Consider the following 24252-nt stretch of genomic DNA (forward strand, 5'->3'; position numbering starts at 1 on the left):
TACCACCTGCCTATGCTAGTGACAATTTATAATGGCCAATTTACCAATCAACCTGCAAGTCTTTTGGCTTGTGGGAGGAAACCGGAGCACCCGGAGAAAACCCACGCAGACACAGGGAGAACTTGCAAACTCCACACAGGCAGTACCCGGAATCGAACCCGGGTCCTTGGAGCTGTGAGGCTGCGGTGCTAACCACTGCGCCGCCCTGCCAAAGTGTGTAACTGTACACTTCTCCCCATTATATTCCATCTCTCACATTCTTGCCCACATACTTAGTCTGTCTAAATCCCTTTTTTCCCCCTTTGCATCCTCCTCACAGTTTACTTTGCCACCTCACTTTATATCATCGGCAAACATGTATAACATTACATTCGGTCACCTCATCTAAGTCATTGATACAGAATGGAACTAACTGAGTCCCGAGCACCAATCCTTGCAGTATCCAATTACTTACAGCTTTCCTACTCTCTGTTTTTTGTCTGTTAACTACTACTCAATCTATACTAATATATTATCCCCAAATTGCATGGGACCTACATTGGTGTAATAACTACTTGTTTGATAACTTATTGAATGCTTTTTGAAAATCCAAACAGACTACATCCACTGGTTCCCCTTATCTGCCCTGGCAGTTACAACCTCTACATATTCTAATAATTTATCATTGACGATTTCCTTTTAATAAATCCATGTTGACTCTGCCCAACCATATTCTGATATTCCACATCACCCTTTACCACGTCTGTAGTAATAGATTGTAGCATATTCCCCATTGCTGATGTCAGGCAAACTGGCCTCTAGTTCCTTGCTTTCTCTCTCCTTCCTTTCTTGAATAGTGTGGATATGTTTGTTACCCTCCAATCCACAGCTTCCAGAATCCAGGAATTGTTATTTTAAAAAGCAATGGGAATAGCTGTGGGAAAATGAATCTGAGTCATTCTATTCTGAGTCCACTGTATGATTCAGGTCAAATAATAATTATCAATAAAAAAGGAGTAAAATCAGAGTTCAATTGAACTTTAATTTGAAGGAAATCAGTGTTGGAAATATGTTTATTCAAATTATACACTTCTTGGTTTGGGAAACAAAATTCCTTTGAGACAGTACCTAACTCAGTTCCTATCTTTCAGTTTCTCATCTGAGGAATTTAAGGAACGCCAAACTGTAATGGCTGGGAATCAAACCCGGGCACAGCTGCTTGGAAGGTCATTGACCTGAAACATTAACTCTGTTCTCTCTCCACAGATGCTCCCTGACCTGCTGAGTATTTCCAGCATTTTCTGTTTTTATTCCAGCTGTTTGGAAGGCAGCTATGCTCACTGCTCTAACAGCATCGCTCACATGGAGCAATACATTGAGTCTTTCTGTGGATTTTAGGACTGTGCCGCTGTCCTTTGGTCGCTGATGCTATAATCACAGCCAATAAAATACTCAGCTCAGTTCCAGGTGTTTAAAACTGGTGAACTGAAAGGTGACATGAAGAAAAACTTTTTCATGGAGTGAATGATTAGGATCGGGGATGCCTGATAGGCTGAAGAAGGCAGATTCAATCATAGCTTTCAAAAGGGAATTGGATAAGTAATTGAAATGAAAAATATGCAGGGCGGAAGAAAGGCCAATAAGCTGGCATGGAATCAATGGGCTCAATGGCCTCCTATTGTGTTGTAACTATTCACTGATACTGTGAGTCTAAGACCAAAATTTGATTAAAGACCTGTTTCAGCCTAGTTACTGTTACAGATCTCAAACAGAGTTTGGCTGTTTATCAGGGTGTTTCTGAACAGCAATAAATCACAATTTTACAGCACAGTAAGAGTTCATTTGAACAATTCTGCCCGTGGCCGCTCTTTGAACGAATTATCTAATCAGTTCCACCTCCCTGTCATTTTCACATTGCCCTGTAAGTTCCCCATCAAGTAATGATTCAATTCCCTCAGGAAAGTTATTATTGAATCTGTTTTCACCTCCCTTTTCAAGCAGTACATTTCTGATCATCAGAACGCGTGTTAAAATATCACCTCGTCTCCCCCTCTGATTCTTTTAACAATTCTGTGTCCACTGGTTACAGACCCTTCTGCCAGTGGGAACAGTTCCTCTTAAACCCATTACAATGTCGAACACAACTATTAAATATTACATTAACATCTCTGCTCCAAGAAGAATTAATCCAGCTTTGCTATTCTTTCCCGCATCTCTTGAACCATTCTGGTCAATCTCCTCTGCACTCTCTCTCAGGCCTTGATATCCCTGCTGAAGTGTGGAACCTAGAATTAGAAATGCTCCAGCTGAGGCCGATAACGAGTGATTTAATTTATAAAAGTTCAGCATAAACTCCTTGTTTGTGACCCGTATTCCCATTTCTGGTTTCTAACCCAGTGTCGGCTCTGAGCTGTTGAAACTGCCTGAATAAATATTTCCGCCCAACAAAGCGCTCAATTTAGAGAGGCCGGAATGTGAGTAGTTGCTGAAAATAAGGGATCCTCACAGCCAGGTGACATTTCCCAGTGGATTTTTCAATAGAAACTGGGGCTGGAGAGAGTCTTTGGGAAATGTAATTCCTGAATGAAGTGAGAGAGTTTGTGATTGGTTGCAGATGTTAAATCTGATTGGATGGCGAAAGAGACCAATTAGAGTATTACAATATCAAACCATTGTGACATCACTCCCAATCACAATCTTTACTTTCCCCCATCCCTCATTAGCATAGAGCTGTGGGATTGTCTATTTAATCCGCACTCGGAAGGGGTTTGGTTTATTTCTGTGTCTGAAATTGAAACTGAAGATGGTTGAGGAGAAGAAGAAAGCAGCTGCTAAGAAGGGCGCCAAGAAAACTGAGAGCAAACCGTCAGCAAAGGGCGGCAAGAGGCAGAGAAAGTCGAGGAAGGAGAGTTCCTCCATCTACATCTACAAAGTGATGAAGCAGGTTCACCCCGACACCGGTATCTCCTCCAAGGCCATGAGCATCATGAACTCGTTTGTGAACGATATTTTCGAGCGCATCGCGGGTGAGGCTTCCCGCCTGGCCCATTACAACAAGCGCAGCACCATCAGCTCCCGGGAGATCCAGACCGCCGTGCGCCTGCTGCTGCCCGGGGAGCTGGCCAAGCACGCCGTGTCGGAAGGGACAAAGGCGGTGACCAAGTACACCAGCTCCAAGTAAAACTGCACAATGGACTGAAAAACATCCCAAACACAACGGCTCTTTTAAGAGCCACCCACAATCTCTCTGAAAAAGCTGCATCCGAACATCTCTATTAAATCACTTAAAGACAATGTATAATATAATAAGGATCTTACTGCTGTGTTTGCTGTCCCATCAACCTTACAAGAACTCATAATCTGCTCACCCATCTTCACTTTTTTGCTTAAACCTGTTATTGTACTGTTTTTTTTTCACAGCCCCTGAATGACCGCATTAACAGCTGCTTTCAGTGTTGAGGGTTAGACCTTAATCCCTAAATGATTTTATTAACAGCAACTCTCTGCAGTGCAACAGCCTGGGATGGGATTATTACAGAGCAGGTTAAGGGCAGTTCCAGAACTCGTTCCGGCTCCCTCTTTTCACAGAAGGACACTGAGCTCTGATTGAAAACTAAACAATGTTTCACTTCAGGCCAATGCAATGAACAGGGATTTATTCCCAACAGGGCCAGTTTGAAAGCGATTGGAGAATGAGCCACAATTTAAACAACATTTTACAAGTTGAATAAAAGAAAATACAGAGAAGGGATTTTAAATTTTTGACGAAGAATTACATTTATTTTCATCCGCTCCTTTCCGGCAATGAAATTGGCGGGCTTTTTGAAATTGAACAATTCTCTGCTTCTGATGTCGTGGCGGGTAAATCCCGCCCTCTTCTGTTTGTCAGTGACCTGATTATTGGTGAATATAGGCAAATGAAGTGAATTAGGTACCGAACAATGAGGAAAATTCTCAATCTATAAGTAAAGTAAATGCTGCATAAATTAACCATTCTTTGAGAAAGCATTTGTGAGATTGTGGAAATGTCTGGAAGAGGAAAGACCGGCGGGAAAGCTCGGGCCAAGGCCAAGTCTCGTTCCTCCCGGTCTGGACTGCAGTTCCCGGTGGGCCGTGTTCACAGACTCCTGAGAAAGGGCAACTATGGTGAGCGTGTGGGTGCCGGAGTCCCGGTCTATCTGGCTGCTGTGCTCGAGTATCTGACCGCTGAAATCCTCGAGCTGGCCGCTAATGCGGCCCGGGACAACAAGAAGAGCCGCATCATCCCCAGACACCTGCAGCTGGCCGTGCGCAACGACGAGGAGCTCAACAAGCTGCTGGGAGGAGTGACCATCGCTCAGGGCGGGGTGCTGCCTAATATCCAGGTCGTGTTGCTGCCCAAGAAAGCCAGCGTTCAGAGCTCCCAGAAAAAGTAAAGCGGCCAAAATGTCATCTAATAACCCAAAGGCTCTTTTCAGAGCCACCCACAGTCTCTGTGAAAGGGCTGATTATTGTCTAATTCCAGCATTTCAGTAACAGAACAGAATAGGAACTGTTTAAAATGTTTAAGTAACTATTTCAGTGACTTCTCAGTGTGTCCCCCTGAATCCTGTGTGAAGGGGAATTACCCATCGTCTGTAACTTATCACTTCCACACCGAGTTTGAGTTATTGGTCCCTTAAGGATTGCTGAATGGAGTCTTTTCCCATGGAGTGGGAAATAAATGTCAGGTTAAAACTGTGCGTAAAATAGCGCCAGGAATTTGTGGCGATAAAAGCGGAATAAAAAATGGTCAAGGTTATGGGGAAATATTTTACCAACAAATTGAAATAGATTTTCCAGTAATCGCTTCTTTTCGACACTGAAATTGGCGCCTTTTTCGAATTCAAACTGTGTTAGGACGACAATTTAAGCCAATGATTTGCTGTGTTTTCGAATTCGAGGCTCTGCGATTGGTTAAGACATGCGAATGGGAAGAGGGTGACCAATCAGAAGTGAGCGCGGGCTCAAACCGGGAATTCCAGAGTGATGTGGCTTTTCACTGAGGGCATGTGTGGACTGGGGAAATAACTAAATGTGGAGCCTCAGGCGCTGTTTACACAGCCCGTTTAGAAAGTCAAATCCACTGCACATCCTTGCTGCAATTGAAATGTCAAACTCTGCGATTCCAAGTTTCTACCCGAACACAGCGCAGATTTATTCCAGACAGTTCTGAACAGCCTATCCGATCTCCCGTTTCCAGGTCACTGCTCTCTCTGTGAGGCGGTGGGTGGCTCTTAGAAGAGCCTTTGTTGTGTGTTTGCAGGAAAGGGTCGAGTTGTTCAACCGCCGAATCTGTAGAGAGTGCGGCCCTGCCATTTCAGAGCGTACACCACATCCATGGCAGTGACCGTCTTGCGCTTGGCGTGCTCAGCGTAGGTGACCGCATCCCTGATCACATTCTCCAGGAAAACCTTCAACACCCCGCGAGTCTCCTCATAGATCAAACCCGAGATCCGCTTGACCCCGCCACAGCGAGCCAGGCGGCGGATTGCTGGTTTGGTGATGCCCTGGATATTCTCATGAAGCACTTTGCGGTGCGGCTTTGCTCCCCCTTTGCCCAGTCCTTTGCCTCCTTTACCTCTGCCTGACATTTTTTTATTTCCAAAATATACTTTATTCTTAAAAATCTGTAAAAATTACATTCCTAAACAGTTTAAAACAGCATCAAGTCAAAAAATACCAACAGTGCAAAGGTGATCCGTTTCCTTCTATACAATTTTGAGTTGCCTCACAACCCTTCCATTTCATTGTCATGCCATATACATTTTTACATTTACAGCACAAAAAGCTTTCCCGATACAGTTCGAGGGGTTTCCCATGGATTCAGCACCTCCGTTCAGCTTGGTGGGGGGACCTTACACAGTGGTCTTTCCACATTGAGCCTTTGCTGCGGCTGCCCCAAGCTTTAGTGCGTCCCTCAGCACGTAGTCCTGGACCTTGGAATGTGCCAGTCTGCAACATTCGGTCGTGGACAACTCTTTGCGCTGGAAGACCAGCAAGTTTCGGGCAGACCAAAGGACGTCTTTCACCGAGTTGATAGTGTTCCAGCAGCAGTTGATGTTTGTCTCGGTGTGCGTCCCTGGGAATAGCCCGGAGAGCACAGACCCCTGTGTTACAGAGCTGCTTGGGATGAACCTTGACAAAAACCACTGCATCTCTTTCCACATCTGCTTTGCAAAGACACATTCCAGGAGGAGGTGGGCAACCGTCTCTTCCCCACCACAGCCACCGTGGGGGCATTGTGCAGAGGGGGCGAGACTTCGGGTGTGCATGAAGGATCTGACGGGGAAGGCTCTTCTCACCACCAGCCAAGCTACGTCTTGGTGCTTGTTTGAAAGTTCTGGTGATGAGGCATTCTGCCAAATGACTTTGGCGGTCTGCTCGGGGAACCATCCGACAGGATCCCCCGTCTCCTTTTCCCGTAGGGCCTTGAGGACATTCCGTGCAGACCACTGCCTGATGGATCGGTGGTCAAAGGTGTTTTCCCGCAGAAACTGCTCCACGAAGGATAGGTGGTACGGCACAGTCCAACTTGATGGAGCGTTCTGCGGCAATGTGACCAGGCCCATCCTTCGCAACACCAGGGACAGATAGAACCTCAGCACGTAGTGACACTTGGAGTTTGCGTACTGGAGATCTACATACAGCTTGATGCAGCCGCACACGAAGGTGGTCATCAGGATGAGGGCCACGGTGGGTACATTTTTCCCGCCCTTGTCCAGAGATTTGAACATCGTGTCCCTTCGGATCCGGTCCATTTTCGATCCCCAGATGAAGTGGAAAATGGCTCGGGTGACTGCCACAGCGCAGGACTGGGGTATGGGCCAGACCTTCGCCACGTAGAGCAGCACAGGGCGGCACAGTGGCGCAGTGGTTAGCACTGCAGCTTCACAACTCCAGCAACCCGGGTTCAATTCAGGGTACTGCCTGTGTGGAGTTTGCAAGTTCTAGCTGTGTCTGCGTGGGTTTCCTCCGGGTGCTCCGGTTTCCTCCCACATGCCAGAGACTTGCAGGTTGATAGGTAAATTGGCCATTATAAATTGCCCCTAATGTAGGTAAGAGTCCTTTCCTATCCTGAGTGGTGTGAAACAGGGCTGTGTTCTCGCACCCACACTTTTTGGGATTTTCTTCTCCCTGCTGCTTTCACATGCGTTCAAATCCTCTGAAGCAGGAATTTTCCTCCACACAAGATCAGGGGGCAGGTTGTTCAACCTTGCCCGTCGAAGAGCGAAGTCCAAAGTACGGAAAGTCCTCATCTGAGAACTCCTCTTTGCTGACGATGCTGCATTAATATCTCACACTGAAGAGCGCCTGCAGAGTCTCATCGACAGGTTTGCGGCTGCCTGCAATGAATTTGGCCTAACCATCAGCCTCAAGAAAACGAACATCATGGGGCAGGATGTCAGAAATGCTCCATCCATCAATATTGGCGACCACGCTCTGGAAGTGGTTCAAGAGTTCACCTACCTAGGCTCAACTATCACCAGTAACCTGTCTCTCGATGCAGAAATCAACAAGCTTCCACTGCTATGTCCAGACTGGCCAAGAGAGTGTGGGAAAATGGCGCACTGACACGGAACACAAAAGTCCGAATGTATCAGGCCTGTGTCCTCAGTACCTTGCTCTACGGCAGCGAGGCCTGGACAACGTATGCCAGCCAAGAGCGACGTCTCAATTCATTCCATCTTCGCTGCCTTCGGAGAATACTTGGCATCAGGTGGCAGGACTATATCTCCAACACAGAAGTCCTTGAAGCGGCCAACACCCCCAGCTTATACACACTACTGAGTCAGCGGCACTTGAGATGGCTTGGCCATGTGAGCCGCATGGAAGATGGCAGGATCCCCAAAGACACATTGTACAGCGAGCTTGCCACTGGTATCAGACCCACCGGCCGTCCATGTCTCCGCTATAAAGACGTCTGCAAACGCGACATGAAATCGTGTGACATTGATCACAAGTCGTGGGAGTCAGTTGCCAGCATTCGCCAGAGCTGGCGGGCAGCCATAAAGACAGGGCTAAATTGTGGCGAGTCGAAGAGACTTAGTAGTTGGCAGGAAAAAAGACAGAGGCGCAAGGGGAGAGCCAACTGTGCAACAGCCCCGACAAACAAATTTCTCTGCAGCACCTGTGGAAGAGCCTGTCACTCCAGAATTGGCCTTTATAGCCACTCCAGGCGCTGCTTCACAAACCACTGACCACCTCCAGGCGCGTATCCATTGTCTCTCGAGATAAGGAGGCCCAAAAGAGAAGAAGTGTAGGTAGGTGGAAGGGAAATATAGGGACAGGTGGGGATGTGGTAGGAATATGGAATTAGTGTAGGATTAGTATAAAATGGGTGGTTGATGGTCGGCACAGACTCGGTGGGCCAAAGGGCCTGTTTCAGTGCTGTATGTCTGAACTAAACTAAACTAAAACTAAACAACGTGATCGCCTCGCACCTGATAACCAGGTTCTTACCCACAATGGAGAGAGATCGCTGCCCCAACATGCTCAACTTTTGTTGTACCTTGGCTACTCGCTCCTCCCAGATTTTGGTGCACGGAACTGCCCTTCCGAACCATATCCCCAGCACCTTCAGGTAATCTGACCTGACGGTGAAGGGGACAAAGGATCGGTCAGCCCAGTTCCCAAAGAACATGGCCTCGCTCTTGCCGTGGTTATCTTTGGCTCCCGAGGCCAGTTCGAACTGGTCGCAGATGCTCATCAGTCTGCGCACGGACAGCGGATCCGAGCCTCTGCCTGACATGATAATTCTTCACTCAGTTCACTGCTGGATATGAGAAACAGAATCCTTCAGGCTCCTTTTTATAGTGGCCGCCCGGACCTGGCTGAGAGGTGCAGTGAGGGGAGGAGACAGAGTGAAGATTAAACAGAGAGCGGGAGGGGAGGAGACACCCAGAGTGACAGACAGAGAGAGAACGGCCCCTCATCTTTCAGCTCCACCTCCAGTTTGCTCCGGGCTGCCAATTTCAAACCCTTTATTAACAGTAGAACCGAAACCCAGCTCTCCACACAAACCCTTCCAGACTCGGCCTTCACAGTCAAAGCTTTCCAGAAAGCCGGAGCTTTTAAATATGATCCTGCTACAATTAACACTCAGTAATATTCCCACCTAAAGGCAGTCCATTCTATAACAAGAAACCTCCTCAGTAACATCACCATTTCCATACACATCCGCTTCCAGCAGTTTGCAAACATCTTATTGCAGCTGTTTGGGGAATCTCCTGTGTTAAGATTGGAGTTGGAAAGCGGCCTTTACCTGGCAGTGTTACCGTCTCACACTGAATTTGCCAGACATCCTGTTCTCTTTATTGTGAGAGAGAATGTGTGGATTTAGGAAATGTTCATTTGAAATGATCTCTATTGAGAACGAGCCCGGCCGTGGGACAGGTATTCCAGTGCAAAGAGCTGTCCATGACCGAGTGTTGCAGACTGGCACATTGCAACATCCAAGACTATGTGCTGGACGCATTAAAGCTTGGGGAAGCCAGCATGGAGTCTCAACGGGGAAAGGCTGAAGTCTAAGACAATGTATGTCAGCCAAGAGCGACGTCTCAAGTCATTCCATCTTTGCTGCCTCCGGAGAATCCTTGGCATCATGTGGCAGGACTGTATCTCCATTGCAGAAGTCCTCAAGGAGGCCAACATCCCCAGCATATACACCCTACTGAGCCAACGGCGCTTGAGATGGATTGGCCATGTGAGCTGCATGAAAGATGGCAGGATCCCCAAGGACACATTGTGCAATGAGCTCGCCACTGGTATCAGACCCACCGGCCGTCCATGTCTCTGCTTTAAAGACGTCTGCAAACGCGACATGAAGTCCTGTGACATTGACCACAAGTCGTGGGAATCAGTTACCAGTGTTCGCCTGAGCTGACGGACAGCCATAAAGGCGGGGCTGAAGTTTGGTGAGTTGAAGAGACTTAGCTGTCGGCAGGAAAAAAGACAGAAGCGCAAGGAGCGAACCAACTGTGTAACAGCCCCGACAACCAATTTTATCTGCAGCACCTGTGGAAGAGTCTGTCACTCTAGAATTGGCCTTTAAAGCCACTCCAGGTGCTGTTTCAAAAACCACTGACCACTTCCAGGCGCTTACCGATTGCCTCTCGAGACAAGGAGGCCAAAGAAGGCCATTGTGCAGTGAGGGACTGGAACCCATGTAAAACCCCTTGGGCTGTATGCACCAGAGAATGTTTGATGTATAATGTAATTACTGTAAATATAACCTGTGCAGACAGATATAGTGAGATACCTCATGTACTGTAGTGAAAGAAATTGATCTGTATTGCATCTTATGTAATATCAAATTTGGCCTGCTTTGCAATGTACTTCCACAAATTTTATGAATAAAATACATTTTGTGCAAAAGAAAGCAGCTTTCCTGTCAACACACACCTTGTCTCAGGGCACAGCTCTAAGCACAACTTGCCTGTGATCTTGTCACAACCAACTTCACGCTATATCTTCCGACACCCGTACTTTACAGTCTGTCAATCTAAAATAAAAAGACCTTGTGTTTATTTCTCCTTTCTTTTCATTTCTCCTCTATTCTTCTCAATCACTCCCTTCAACAGTCCTATTCAGATCAAGGTGGAATGTGAATAGTTTCACAACTCACCTGACTCGATTATTACCTTTCTCTTCTCTTGTCTCATTCAATGGGAAAGTTTTATTCACCAGTCTGTTGCTGTTTTACACTCTTGCCATACCATCTGGTATTGCATCCATCTGAATTCTGTGCTTTCATGGCCTTATATTTCTTTTCCACTTCTGAGTGATTTGTTTTCTTCAGTTTCATTCAACCAGGCTGGACCACAAGGAAGTTTGGAACCTTTGCCTTGGACGGGTCCACGTTGATCCATTACATTCAGAATCATCTCCTTCAAATAATTCCATAGTAGAACTACAGTAACAACACAGCATCTGCTTCAAACACTCCTCCACATTTTATCTGTTCTGACTGTCAGCATCTCCAGCTCTTTTGTTTAAGTGGAACCCATCAGGTTTGTATAGGCTCCTTCTATTCTGAAAGCTGTGGCACTGGTTCAGGAAATGGAGCCCTGTTTGTCAACACTAAAGGCTCAGCCATGCTTGATTTGCCTCGTTCCCCTCTGTCTCTCTTAACTATCAAATAGCATGGGTAGTATTTCAGAAAGTACTAGAATGGAGGGAGTGCTGGGGACTCCAGGCCTATCCTGGAGGGATGGGGAAAACATCTTTAGAAATTTTCTGGAGAGAAATGTGATATGACAGGTCTCCAGGGACAGACCAAGGAGAGGATGTGTACATTGAATGGAAACATGACAAAAAGAGTTGGGGATTCAGGAACACAATCCTCTCTGATGGGGTACAGCCTCCCCTCTGCTATTTCTCTTTACAAGACACTTTTCCAGTTTAAATTTATGTAAAAGGTGGGTTAATTGCTCTCAGGGTGGGTGGGAGGAGAGGAGCCTCATTGGCCATGGGTGGGACAGGGAAAATGGAAAGAGAGTACCAAGATTCCGATCACTCTTCTGTGATGTCTGCTGGAAAGCGTCTGTGGATCAGATGCTGCCGGGGGCCCGTGCAGAGGGGAAGGGGATGGGAAACGGTGTGGGGTCATGGAGCGAGGAGGTGGAGAGGGAGCGTTCGTGGTACCACAGCCAACCCTCTGCCCAAACCAGACACCCACATCCCCTATCCCAGCATTAGAATGGCCAATTCATGGAGGCGGAGGGTGGCGATTCCCATTGGATTAATTTCTAATGTTCAGCGTCTTATCCTGATAAAATCACCAGTATTGAAGGAGGCCATTCTGTACTTATTCTCAGGTCATCGAGGGGTCATCTCTCCCCTTTCAGCTCCTGGCTGCAGATATGTTTGCTGTGAAATATGAGTAAAATGCGACGTATGTTTGCAGCTCTTTCTGTTTCTGTCCCGTTGCAGTCACAGGAACATTGAAATGGGGCTTGGCCATTCAGCTCCTCAAGCCTGTTGCGCCTTTCAAGTAGATCCTGACTCAGCTGTATCTTAACTCCAGCTCTCTGCTCTGATTCCACAAACCCTCATAACCTCTCTGCATTGAAAATCTCTCAATTTCAGGTTTGAAGTTGTCAATTGACCCTCAGGTTTATCCGCTATTAAGTGGGAGAGTTCCAGACTCACACTGTCCTTTGCGGGAAAGAGTGTTTCCTGGCAGAATTCCTGAAAGGCCCAACTCTAATTTACTGGTTCTCCCCTTTCTTGTGGAACTGCTTGTTTCCAGCTCTGACCAAAGTCCACATCGCAGAACAACAGCTGTTCCTCGGATCCTGTCCTTTCAGCTTTGGATTTGAAGCCCATGTCTCTTTCCATGATGATTCTTTGTGCCCGATCTCTGTAATTGGGTTTGTTGTAAATCACTGGCAGCAGGAAGCAGAAGTGAGTGTGATCTGGGCACTGACAGGGAATGCTGCTTCTCATAGCTCTCTCATGGGGTGGTGTGGAGGGGGTGAGACTTGGGGGAGTTGAAAACCTTCATGTGTCACCAAGTTAGAATTTATGAATCAGTGTCTCAAATACTACAGATAAAGAAAGGATCATCATCTGGTGTCACAGCAGGAGCACATCAGACTTCAGATCAGAAAGCTGTTTGTTGTAATATATTCTGGTGGCACACTCAGAGAAAATGGGCACCAAGCATGGCCAGTTCAAGCAAGTGTTTATTTATGTCTTTGCATCATCACCTCATCAACATAATATATAAATACATTACAGTACTTCCCACTTCAAAAGAAAAGTATTTTTCTTTTTGTTTCTCTTCAATGAACTTTATCGACAAATCAAGTTTAATAACTGGTTTACAACGTCTTTCTGATCTTACGGGTTTCGGTGTTGAGTCAGGTTTTGGATTGCTTGGTTTTGGTTCAGTATTTAAAGAAGACATTGTTTCTTTCTCAGAAATCGAAATTTCAGTCACTGAACCTGAACTGGTTCAAATCCTGGCATGAGCTCGTGATCAAGCAGATCGTGCTCATGTTTTGGTTCAGCCCTTGCTGAGATCATGTGATCTACATGGACATTTCTCACTTTTCCATCAATTTCAACCAAGTATCGTTTGGTTACACAAAGTCAAAAAGCTCCCAGGGTGCACGGCAGGTTAATCATGTGACTAGTTCCTTACATGGAACAAAAATAAACACAAGAAATGCTGGAGATTTTTTTTTCCAAAATATACTTTATTCATAAAAATCTGTAAAAAATACATTACTTTTTTTTTCCAAAATATACTGTATTCTTAAAAATCTTTAAAAATTACATTGCCAAACAGTTTCCAAACAGCACCAAAAAATACAAACATTGCAAGGGAGATCAGTTTCCTTCAATACTGTCATCTGTTTCTTCCCAACCCTTCCGTTTCACAATTGTCATGTCAATTACAGTTTTACATTTACAGCAATTGAGAATATTAACGATACAGTTCGAGGGGTTTCCCATTGATCCAGCCCCTCAGTCCAGCTTGGTGGGGGAACCTTACACTGTGGTCTTTCCCCATTGAGCCTTTGCTGTGGCTGCCCCAAGCTTTAGTGCGTCCCTCAGCAAGTAGTCCTGGACCTTGGAATGTGCCAGTCTGCAACATTCGGTGGTGGACAACTCATTGCGCTGGAAGACCAGCAAGTTTCAGGCAGACCAAAGGGCGTCTTTCACCGAATTGATAGTCCTCCAGCAGCAGTTGATGTTTGTCTCGGTGTGAGTCCCTGGGAACAGCCCGTAGAGCACAGACTCCTGTGTTACAGAGCTGCTTGGGATGAACCTTGACAAAAACCACTGCATCTCTTTCCACACCTGCTTTGCAAAGGCACATTCCAGGAGGAGGTGGGCGACCGTCTCTTCCCCACCACAGCCAACGCGGGGGCACTGTGCGGAGGGGGCGAGACTTCGGGTGTGCATGAAGGATCTGACGGGGAAGGCCCTTCTCACCACCAGCCACGCTACGTCTTGGTGCTTGTTTGAAAGTTCTGGTGATGAGGCATTCCGCCAAATGACTTTGACGGTCTGCTCGGGGAACCATCCGACAGGATCCACCGTTTCCTTTTCCCGTAGGGCCTTGAGGACATTCCGTGCAGACCACTGCCTGATGGACCGGTGGTCAAAGGTGTTTTTCCGCAGAAACTGCTCCACGAAGGATAGGTGGTACGGCGCCGCCCAACTGCATAGTGCGTTCCGCGGCAATGTGACCAGGCCCATCCTTCGCAACACCGGGGACAGATAGAACCTCAGCACGTAGTGACACTTGGAGTTTGCGTACTGTGGATCTACACATAGCTTGATGTAGCCACACACGAAGGTGGTCATCAGGATGAGGGCCACGTTGGGTACATTTTTCCCGCCCATGTCCAGAGATTTGAACATCGTGTCCCTCCGGACCCGGTCCATTTTAGATCCCCAGACGAAGCGGAAAATGGCTCGGGTGACTGCCACGGCGCAGGAGTAGGGTATGGGCCAGACCTGCTCCACGTCGAGCAACAACGTGAGCACCTCGCACCTGATGACCAGGTTCTTACCCACAATGGAGAGAGATCGCTGCCCCCACATGCCCAACGTTTGTCGTACCTTGGCTACTCGCTCCTCCCATGTTTTGGTGCACGCCCCGGCCCTTCCGAACCATATCCCCAGCACCTTCAGGTAATCTGACCTGACGGTGAAGGGGACAAAGGATCGGTCAGCCCAGTTCCCAAAGAACATGGCCTCGCTCTTGCCGTGGTTAACTTTGGCTCCCGAGGCCAGTTCGAACTGGTCGCAGATGCACATCAGTCTGCGCACGGACAGCGGATCCGAGCAGAAGACGGCGACGTCATCCATGTACAGGGAGGTTTTGACCTGAGTGCCTCCACTGCCTGGGATTGTCACCCCTCTTATGCTCGCATCCTTCCTAATCGACTCAGCAAAGGGTTCAATACAGCAAACAAACAAGACCGGGGACAGAGGACAGCCCTGTCTGACTCCAGATTTGATCGGGAAACTTTCAGATTCCCACCCGTTGATGACACTGCGCTACTGATGTTTGTGCAGAGCAGTTGGATCCAATTGCAGATTCCCTCCCCAAACCCCATTTTGGAAAGCACGTCCATCATGTAGGTGTGGTATCCTGTCAAAAGCCTTCTCCTGGTCCAGGCTGATGAGGCAGGTGTCCACCCTCCTGTCCCGTACGTAGGCGATCGTATCCCTGAGTAGCGCGAGACTATCAGAGATCTTCCTGCCGTGTACAGTACAGGTCTGATCGGGGTGAATCACCAACTCCAGAGCAGACTTGACTCGACTGGCTATGACTTTGGACAGAATCTTGTAGTCAACATTAAGCAGTGAGATGGGCCGCCAAATTCTGATTTCTGCCCTCTCCCCCTTCTGCTTGTAAATGAGGGTGATGATGCCTTTTCTCATGGATTCTGACTTGCTGCCGGCCAGGAGCATACTCTCGTATACTTCCAGCAGGTCTGGGCTGACCCAGTCCCACAGGGCCGAGTACAACTCGACCGGGAAGCCGTCGCTCCCGGGAGTTTTACTCGTCTCGAAAGGGCAGCACAGTGGCGCAGTGGTTAGCACCGCAGCCTCACAGCTCCAGGGACCCGGGTTCGATTCTGGGTACTGCCTGTGTGGAGTTTGCAAGTTCTCCCTGTGTCTGCGTGGGTTTTCTCCGGGTGCTCCGGTTTCCTCCCACAAGCCAAAAGACTTGCAGGTTGGTAGGTAAATTGGCCATTATAAATTGTCACTAGTATAGGTAGGTGGTAGGGAAATATAGGGACAGGTGGGGATGTTTGGTAGGAATATGGGATTAGTGTAGGATTAGTATAACTGGGTGGTTGATGGTCGGCACAGACGCGGTGGGCCGAAGGGCCTGTTTCAGTGCTGTATATCTAATCTAAACTCGACGGCCTTTGTCAGCTCGTCCAGAGTTAGCGGCTTGTCCAGTCCCTCCCTCCTGCTGTCATCTAAGACCTCTGTGATAGATGACAGGAAGGACTGGGAGGCTCTGCTGTCTGTGGGCTTCGCGTCATGCAGCCCAGCATAAAAGGATTTGCTGATCCTGAGTATGTCGGGCTGCGAAGACGTTACCGAGCCATCTTCTTCCTTCAGGCTGCTGATAACAGAGCTCTCTCTGTGTACCTTTTGGAAGAAGTAACGCGAGCACGTCTCATCCTGCTCGATGGAGCGGACTCTGGACCGGAAGATGATCTTGGAGGCCTCCTTGGCGAAGAGCGAGGCCTGCTGGCTCTTCACCTCTTGGAGGTCCTCCTTGACCTCGACCCCCATTGACTGCAACCGGAGTAGATTTTGCATAATTTTCTGGAGTCGGGACAGTTCCCTCTGTCTCTCTCTCGCCTTCTGAACACCTTTGTGGATGAAGAACCTCTTGATCTTCTCCTTAATCGCTTCCCACCAGTGAACTGGAGACTCAAAGAGGGGTTTCACGGTTCTCCAACCATTGTAATCCCTTTTGAATTCCTCAACGTTCTCTGGGGTCAGCAGTGTCGCATTGAGCTTCCACGTCCCTCTGCCAACCCGCTGGTCGTCCTGGAAGTGACAGTCGGCAAGTAAGAGGCAGTGGTCGGAGAGGAACGCCGGCTTGACGTCGGTGGATCCGACCGTGACAGCACGGGACACAAACAGGAAGTCAATCCTGGAACGGGCAGACCCGTTCGATCTTGACCATGTGTATCTGCGCTGCGCTCCGTCTGCAGGTTTGTTGAAGACGTCGTGCAGTTTGGCATCCTGAACTGTTTCTATTAGGAATCTGGACGTAGCGTCCAGTTTGCTGTCGTCACTGCCGGATCGTCCAGCCGCATCGATGATGCAGTTGAAGTCACCGCCTAGGATGACCGGCCTGGACGTCGCCAGCAGCAGTGGGAGCTGCTGGAAGACGGTCAGCCGCTCGCTGCGTTGTACCGGGGCATACACGTTGATCAACTGGAGTGGAGCGCTGTTGTACATCATGTCTGCTACGAGGAGGCGGCCGCCCACCACCTCCTTAACTTCGGAGATGGTGAAGTTACCTCCCCGCAGCAGAATACCCAGGCCGGAGGAACGGCAGTCATTACCCCCCGAACAGATCGATGGCCCGTGGGACCACCATCGCGACCACTGCCTGTAGGTGCTGAGGTGTGGTATTCCACACTCCTGCAGAAACAGTATGTCAGCTTTGACCTTGGCAAGGTAATCCAAGGTTGAAACACATCACGTAGTCGATTTAATGCTACGCACATTAATGGAAGCAATTCTTATACCCATTTTTTACTAAAAATTAGTTGTTGCTTCCCATACCATTTGTCCTCGCTAGTCCCAGTCCTTCGGTATGTTCCTGCATACCCATCGTGTGCGCAAGCAGTTTCACGTTGGTTGGGCTCAGAAACCCCTCCTGATTTTTCATGCAGGGTTTGTGCCGCTCGGGTGACATCTGGGGGGTCTTGTAGGCAGGGAGCATTGGGTTGTCCTCAGCTGCTTCCATCTGTTCCTCCTCGAAAACATCACAGCTCCCGGTCTCCCGGAGCTCAGGTGCGCCAGACGTGTCTTTGCTCCCGGTGTCCCGGAGCTGAGATGCGTTGGCCACGTCGTTACGTGTGGGGAATTGGGGTTGGGGCACGCCGGGCCCATCACAGCGTCCAGTGCCCGGGGGCTGGGATGCTTTATCATCCATCTCGGAGTTCTGCCGCCTCTTTTGAAAGGGCTGTCGTTCCAGCATTTCCCCGTCCAGTGAAGAGGAGTTGTTGCAGTCTGACTCAGAAGAGAGCCTCCTCTTGCCACTGGTTTGGGTGGTGGCTTTGGGATGTTTTTTCTTTGTGGTTTTCCTCTGGACCACTTGCCACTGACCTGTTTGTCCATCTGCTGCCTCCTCCTCCATCGATTCTGTCTGTGGAGGAGGGGTTTCCGGGCGCTGGGTAGGCGCCTCCCCTTCCTTCTCAGGTTGAAGTGCCTCACTGCGGAGAAGGTTGCTCGTCTCCTTTCGAACAGCGGACGCCTTCGTCGAACCTTCGCCCGGCCATTCCTTGGACCTTGCCGCCTGAGCATAGCTGAGACAACGTTTGGGGCAGGTCTTGTAGAGATGGCCTGCCGCACCGCACAAGTTGCAACGCTTAGTCTGCTTACAGTCCTTGCTCTGATGGCCTTCCTCCTTGCAGTTCTTGCAAACAACCGTGCTGGAGTTGGCTGCCATGTGACCAGATTTGCCACAGGTGCGGCAAACTCTGAGCTGCCCAGCGTAGACCAAGAAGCCTCGACTTCCCCCGATAGCGAAGCTGGAGGGAGGGTGGATGATGGCTCCACTGGGATCTACCTTCAAGGTCACCTTGACCTGCCGCTTGCTGGTCCAGATCCCAAAGGGGTCCTTGACATCAGTGCTGCTGCCGGCCACCTCGACGTACCTGGCGAGAAAGGTGAGTACATCCACCACCGGAACATGGGGGTTGTAGAGGTGAATCGTCACTACCCGGTCCCGTTGAGATGGAAGCGTGAAGAGCGGCTCCGCTGTGAGGATCGACAGTGGCGCCCGGTCCCCTTTCTCCTTGAACGCCTTCAGGAACTTGATGCATCCCGCCACGTTCCGGAACGTCACATCGAAGTATCCACTGCTGGGGAAATCCTGCAGGCAGAAGACGTCCGTCGCTTGAAATCCGCAGCAATCGAAGAGAATTTTCTTGATGAAGAAGGTGCGGTCGACCGGTGCATCTCCTTCCTTGTCCTTCACGACCACCCGAACGGTGTTCCGCACTCCCTGGCCCGAAGCTCGAAAATTGGTTATAGCCATTTTACTCAAAGCTTCCCCAGGATCAAAAGGCAATGATCATGGTCACTTCTCAATCAAATAAGCACTGATAAGAACAGATACTGCACTTGATCTTAGCCACAATACATTACAAAACAGTTTCAAACAGCACCATGTCAAAAATTACAAACAGTGCAAAGGAGGTCCGTTTGCTTCAGTACAATCATGAGTTGCCTCACAATCCTTCCGTTTCATATTTGTCGTGCTAGATACATTTTTACATTTTACAGCAGACAACATTTTCCCGATACAGTTAGAGGGGTTTCCCATGGATCAAGCTCCTCAGTTCAGCTTGGTGGGGGGACCTTACACAGTGGTCTTTCCCCATTGAGCCTTTGCTGTGGCTGCCCCAAGCTTTAGTGTGTCCCTCAGCACGTAGTCCTGGACCTTGGAATGAGCCAGTCTGCAACTTTCGGTCGTGGACAACTCTTTGCGCTGGAAGACCAGCATGTTTCGGGCAGACCAAAGGGCGTCTTTCACCAAACTGATAGTCCTCCAGCAGCAGTTGATGTTTGTCTTGGTGTGCGTCCCTGCGAACAGCCCGTAGAGCACAGACTCCTGTGTTACAGAGCTGCTTGGCATGAATCTCGACAAAAACCGCTGCATCTCTTTTGGCAGCATCTGTGGAGAGAGAAGCAGAGTTAACATTTCAGGTCAATGACCCTTCTTCAGAACTGATCCCCCATCATAGTAAATAGTTCAGAATTAGATTCAGAACCTTATATGGAACAGTCTCTTTGCATCCCTTGTTGGAGGCTCAAATCTCTCTGCACCAGCCAGCTAGCCATGTGACTAAAACATTTGTGTATTGGAAGACCACTGCTGGATCCCCCATTAGTTCAACATTGTCTGTTACCATGGAAATATATTTCCAGTAAGAGATTGCAATTTTTAAACTTTTAATGTTCATATGACAAAATAATGTGTGCCGCATTCTTGGCAGGTGGGGGATTTGCCTGACAATATTAAATTTTGTTCTATTCAATACAGCTGTGATGAACTTTGACCTTTTCTGCCTTTTAGAAACAGTATTTGAAGGGTCTCGGTAACAATGTTCAGTGTTGATGAGAGTGGGGTCTGGGTGAGCAGCTGCTGAGTGTGACAGATTCAGGACTGTAAGCAGGAAGTTCTCTGACAGTCTCTCTCTCTCTGTGATGGGTTGAGTTGATTGACAACTGGCAGCTGTTGGCATTTCGATAAATGAAGTTCCCCCCAACCATTTTTTTTGACTGACAGTGTAGTATAAGGATGTAAAGGACTAATTACTATGATGGGGGAATCAACCCCTCCCACTGTCAGAGTGATGATGTAACATGAGATGAGGTTTGGGAGAAGAGAGAGCAGCACCAAGGATGCCAGCTTAGGAGGCTTGATGAGTGTGTATATAGTAGTGTGTAAATTAGAAAAGACTTCTTAGTTCTTTCAGCAAAACATATCGAGAAACTCACAATTTTATTATTCAGGAGTCAGAACACAGATATTAACTCTGAGTGGCAGTTCTAGTTTCATTTACCAAAAAGAAATAGAGAATAATATTGCTCACTGATTGAAATCCCCCAGTGAGGAGACAGTTAAACAGGTGATCTGTTGGGGTCTCCTTCGATCCAAGGTTTCGACAGCATTTAATCTCCCTTTTTGGTGAAATTCTCTGTTATTTGCAACTTTTTTTATCCAGCTTTGATGGGCGAGTGAAAAAGCTGAAAAAAAGTGAACAGTTCCATCCTTTCTTTTCTTCCTTCTTCCAGTTTCTCTTTTCTGTCCCAGATCAATATAATGATGAGAATCCCAATTTAATCTGCTGTTTCTGGTGCTTTATCCATTCCAATCAAAATTCAACATTCCAATCAAATCTATCTGTTATTCCACAGTGTCTCTCCATGTGTTTTATTCTGTTGTATTCTCTCACAGTCTGTTTGATGATCAATGTTGCATCTCACTCTGTGTTCTGGTGAAGATCAGAAGCAGTGATATCTGTTTTCACTACACGCCAAGTCTTCCAGAGGCTGTGCCTCGCTGATCATGTGGAGTTAGGAACATAGCAACATAGGAGCAGGAGTCGGCCATTCAGCCCATTGAGCCTGCCCCGCCATTTAATGTAATCATGGCTGATCATCCACTTCAATATACTTTTCCCCACACTTTCCTCATATTCCCTTATGTCATTTGTATTTAGAAATCTGTCAGTCTCTGCTTTAAACATACTTAATGACTGAGCTTCCACAGCCCTCTGGCATAGAGAATTCCAAAGATTCACAATCTCTGAGTAAAGAAATTTCTCCTCACCTCTATCCAGTGTGGCTTCCCCCTTATTTTGAAATGGTGTCACATGGATCTAGACTCCCCAACCAGGGGAAACATCTTGGCTGCATCTACCCTGTCTATCCTTTAAGTATTTTGTTGGTTTCAATGAGATCACTTCTCATTCTCTGAAACTCTAGAGAATACAGCCCCAGTCTCTCTTCCTCGGATAGTTCCACTAAGCTGGGAACAAGTCTGATGAACCTTCGATGAACTCCTTCTATGGCAATAATATTCTTCCTGAGGTAAGGGAAGCAAGTGCAGTCTAACCACGGTTCTATAAAACTGAAGAAAGAATTCACTGCTCCTGTGCTCAAATCCTCTTGCGATAAAGGCTAACAAACTATTAGCCTTCTTAATTGCATGCTAGATTTCAGTGACTTATTGAAAAGGACATCCAGGTCACCCTTATATTCTATACCTCAGCTAATAAAAGGAAAGGATTCCATATACCTGCTGATCCACCTTATTGACCTGTCCTGCTACCTTCAGGGATCTGTGGACATTCACTCCAATGTCCCTCAATTACTCCACACCGTTCAGTGTCCTCCCATTAATCATGTGTTCCTTTTCTTTTCTTAACCTTTTAAGTGTCCAATTTGAATTCCATTTGCCACTTTTCTGCCCACCTGACCAGTCTCGACCAGTCTATTGATATCTTCTTGCAGTATACAGTTATTCTCCTCACTATCAACCAACCGGCCAATTTTCATGTCATCTGCAAACTTCTTGATTATGTCCAAGGGTCACTGACCAGAAACATTAAATCTGTTTCTCTCTCCACAGATGCCACTAGACCTGCTGAGCATTTCCAGCATTTCTTGTTTTTATTTCAGATTTCCAGCATCCGCAGTATTTTGTTTTTATGTCAATTTTTCTCTCTCTTGGCTCTTCACCGCTGCTCGCAAATGCCTCCAGTTCAGTGAAAAAAAAAGACTGTGTGCTGTGGGACACATTAAAGCTTGGGGAAGCCACCATGGCGTCTCAATGGGAAAGGCTACAGTCTCAGTCCATAGTACAGTGAGGGGCTGGAACCCGTGTAAAACCCCTCAGGCTGTTTGCACCAGAGAATGTTTGATGTGTAATGTAAATACTGTAAATATAACCTGTGCAGGCAGGGATAGTGAGATACCTCATGTACATTATTGAATGAAACTGATCAGTATTGTACATTATGTAATATTAAATTTGAACTGCTTTGCAATGTAATTGCACAAATTTTATGAATAAAATACATTTTGTGCAAAAGAAAGCAGCTTTCCTCTCAACACACACCTTGTCTCAGGGCACAACTTTCCTGCGATCTTGTCACACCCAACTTCGCTCTGTATTCGTTCCTTTTACAGAGTGGAAGCTGATATTTGTCCCGTTTTAAATTGCTGAACCGGACCTTCCTCCCGCCGCTTACAGTTAACAGATTGACAAATGAAAATCATTCCTAAAATAGCACCAGGATTTTATGATGGAAAATACAGTAAAACAGAACATAAAATGAGAGATCACAAAATTGTTGCCTGAAAATTGAAATTTTCCATCACTTCAATTCCTTCCTGCTCTGGAATTGCCGGGCTTTTTCCAATTGGAAAATTTCAGCCAATGAGAACTTCTATTTAATTTATGTGACACTCCGATTGGTTAAGAATTGGATTGAGAACAGGATGACCAATCAGAGACAGAGTCAAACTGCGGGGATTCCAGGCTCCCAGTAACTGAGCTGAAACTGTTCAGATTGACAAACCCTGGCAGCAGCTTCACACATTGGACACTTCACACATCACAAGGGCTGGTGTGAGAGAAGCTTCAGATCCTGTCATTACTCTCTGACTCATTATTCATCAGGAACCAAACAATTAGTAAATGTGAAGCAGTGAAGAGACTTTTCACTCTCACTGCAGAATGTGTCATCTGGGGAAATAAGGAACTATTATATTCGGAGATTCCAGGTACATTCCTCCCTGAACAAATCCATTCCTAACATTCCCGATCACAGCCTATCCCAGCTCCTGTTGTCACCCGACTCCATCTGAATTGGAGAAACTCAGGTGTTGGGGTTTGAGTTGTGAGGTGGAGTTTCTCCGCCAGTGTTACTGTCTCACAAACTCACCCCCTGAATTTGTGAACTGAGACTGCACCGAACACATCTCCAGTTAGAGTGAGGGCCGGACATCCTTCTGTTTTATTACAGAGAGTGGGGAAAGGGCTGGGTGGAGGGGATGTCAGGGAGTCACCAGGGATCCTCGATTTACTCCAAATCATTTCCATGTGGAATCTGCAGACGGGGCCGGGACAGGGATCATTTGATCAGGGGATCAGCTCTTTCCTGAGAAATGTGGGTGGCTCTGAGAAGAGCCTTTGTGTTCAGATGTTTACAAGTTTCCCGCGCTCTTTCACTTCTTTCCAGACCCTGCTTTCTGAGCCTTCGCTGCTTTCGGCTTGACCTTGCTCTTCCATGTCTGCACTTTCTTCAGCGCCTTTCCGCCCGCCGCATTCTTGCCTTTTTTGACCTTCTTCGCAGGAGACGTTTTCTGAAGCGTTGCTTTCTTCACCGCCTTATTTGGCATTGCCGCCGCCTTGCTGCTCGTTTTCTTGGCTGTTACTTTCTTTGTTGTCACTTTCTTGTCTGCTGGTTTCTTCACTAAAGATTTCTTGTCTGCTGGTTTCTTCACCTTCTTTCCCACTTTTTCCTGGGTTTTCCTTCTTGCTGATTTTGAAGGAGGCGGAGGCTCCCTGTCCCTTGCTCTGCACCAGGGAGCCATTGTTCACATTCCTCTTGATACTTTGCTTGATCTGGGTCTTGAGCTTCTCCTGAGCGGTGGCAGACCTGCAAGGAATCAACTACCAGCTAGCGTATAAAGCGAGACCAAGGCTCAGGGCCTTCAGTTACCTGGAGGGGAGTCGGAGAGGCAGCGGATCCTGTGAGGAACTACAATCCAGGAAGGATGAGAAGGTCATTGTCAGGGTACAGAGGAGATTAAGTTAAAGATTTACCAGTTTATAAGCAAGTGCAGAGCCAAGGAACGGTGCTGAGGCAGATCAAATAAGAGGAAGCTGTGATCAGTTGGAAGGCAAGAGTGATGAAATGACAGAAGAGATGATGGTGCAAGGCAAAAGTCAGGGAAAGAATAAGTAACATTTTGTAAGCACAGATAGCAGGAGTGGGGTTTGAACCCACG

At 47.5% G+C, this 24252-nt stretch overlaps 1 protein-coding gene across 1 annotated transcript; it reads left to right on the forward strand.

Annotated features, from left to right (window-relative positions):
* Positions 1–4004: 4004 nt before the first annotated feature.
* On the forward strand, positions 4005–13023 carry LOC137362016 (histone H2A-like). The gene is made up of 4 exons (XM_068026599.1): positions 4005–4358; positions 4902–4983; positions 12251–12405; positions 12925–13023. Exons 1-4 carry the CDS (start codon positions 4005–4007, stop codon positions 13021–13023), a joined length of 690 nt encoding a protein of 229 aa, XP_067882700.1.
* Positions 13024–24252: the final 11229 nt, after the last annotated feature.

Source organism: Heterodontus francisci, unplaced genomic scaffold (assembly GCF_036365525.1).
Source record: "Heterodontus francisci isolate sHetFra1 unplaced genomic scaffold, sHetFra1.hap1 HAP1_SCAFFOLD_86, whole genome shotgun sequence".
Classification (NCBI taxonomy): Eukaryota; Metazoa; Chordata; class Chondrichthyes; order Heterodontiformes; family Heterodontidae; genus Heterodontus; species Heterodontus francisci.

Excerpts from the sequence above, each read along its gene's own strand:
- LOC137362016 (XM_068026599.1), top strand. The coding sequence starts at position 4,005 with ATGTCTGGAAGAGGAAAGACCGGCGGGAAAGCTCGGGCCAAGGCCAAG. Across the intron at positions 4,984-12,250 it reads CTCAAACCGGGAATTCCAGA|CTCTGACCAAAGTCCACATC; the intron begins GTGATGTGGCTT and ends GCTTGTTTCCAG. Across the intron at positions 12,406-12,924 it reads ACTGGCAGCAGGAAGCAGAA|AAATCGAAATTTCAGTCACT; the intron begins GTGAGTGTGATC and ends TTTCTTTCTCAG.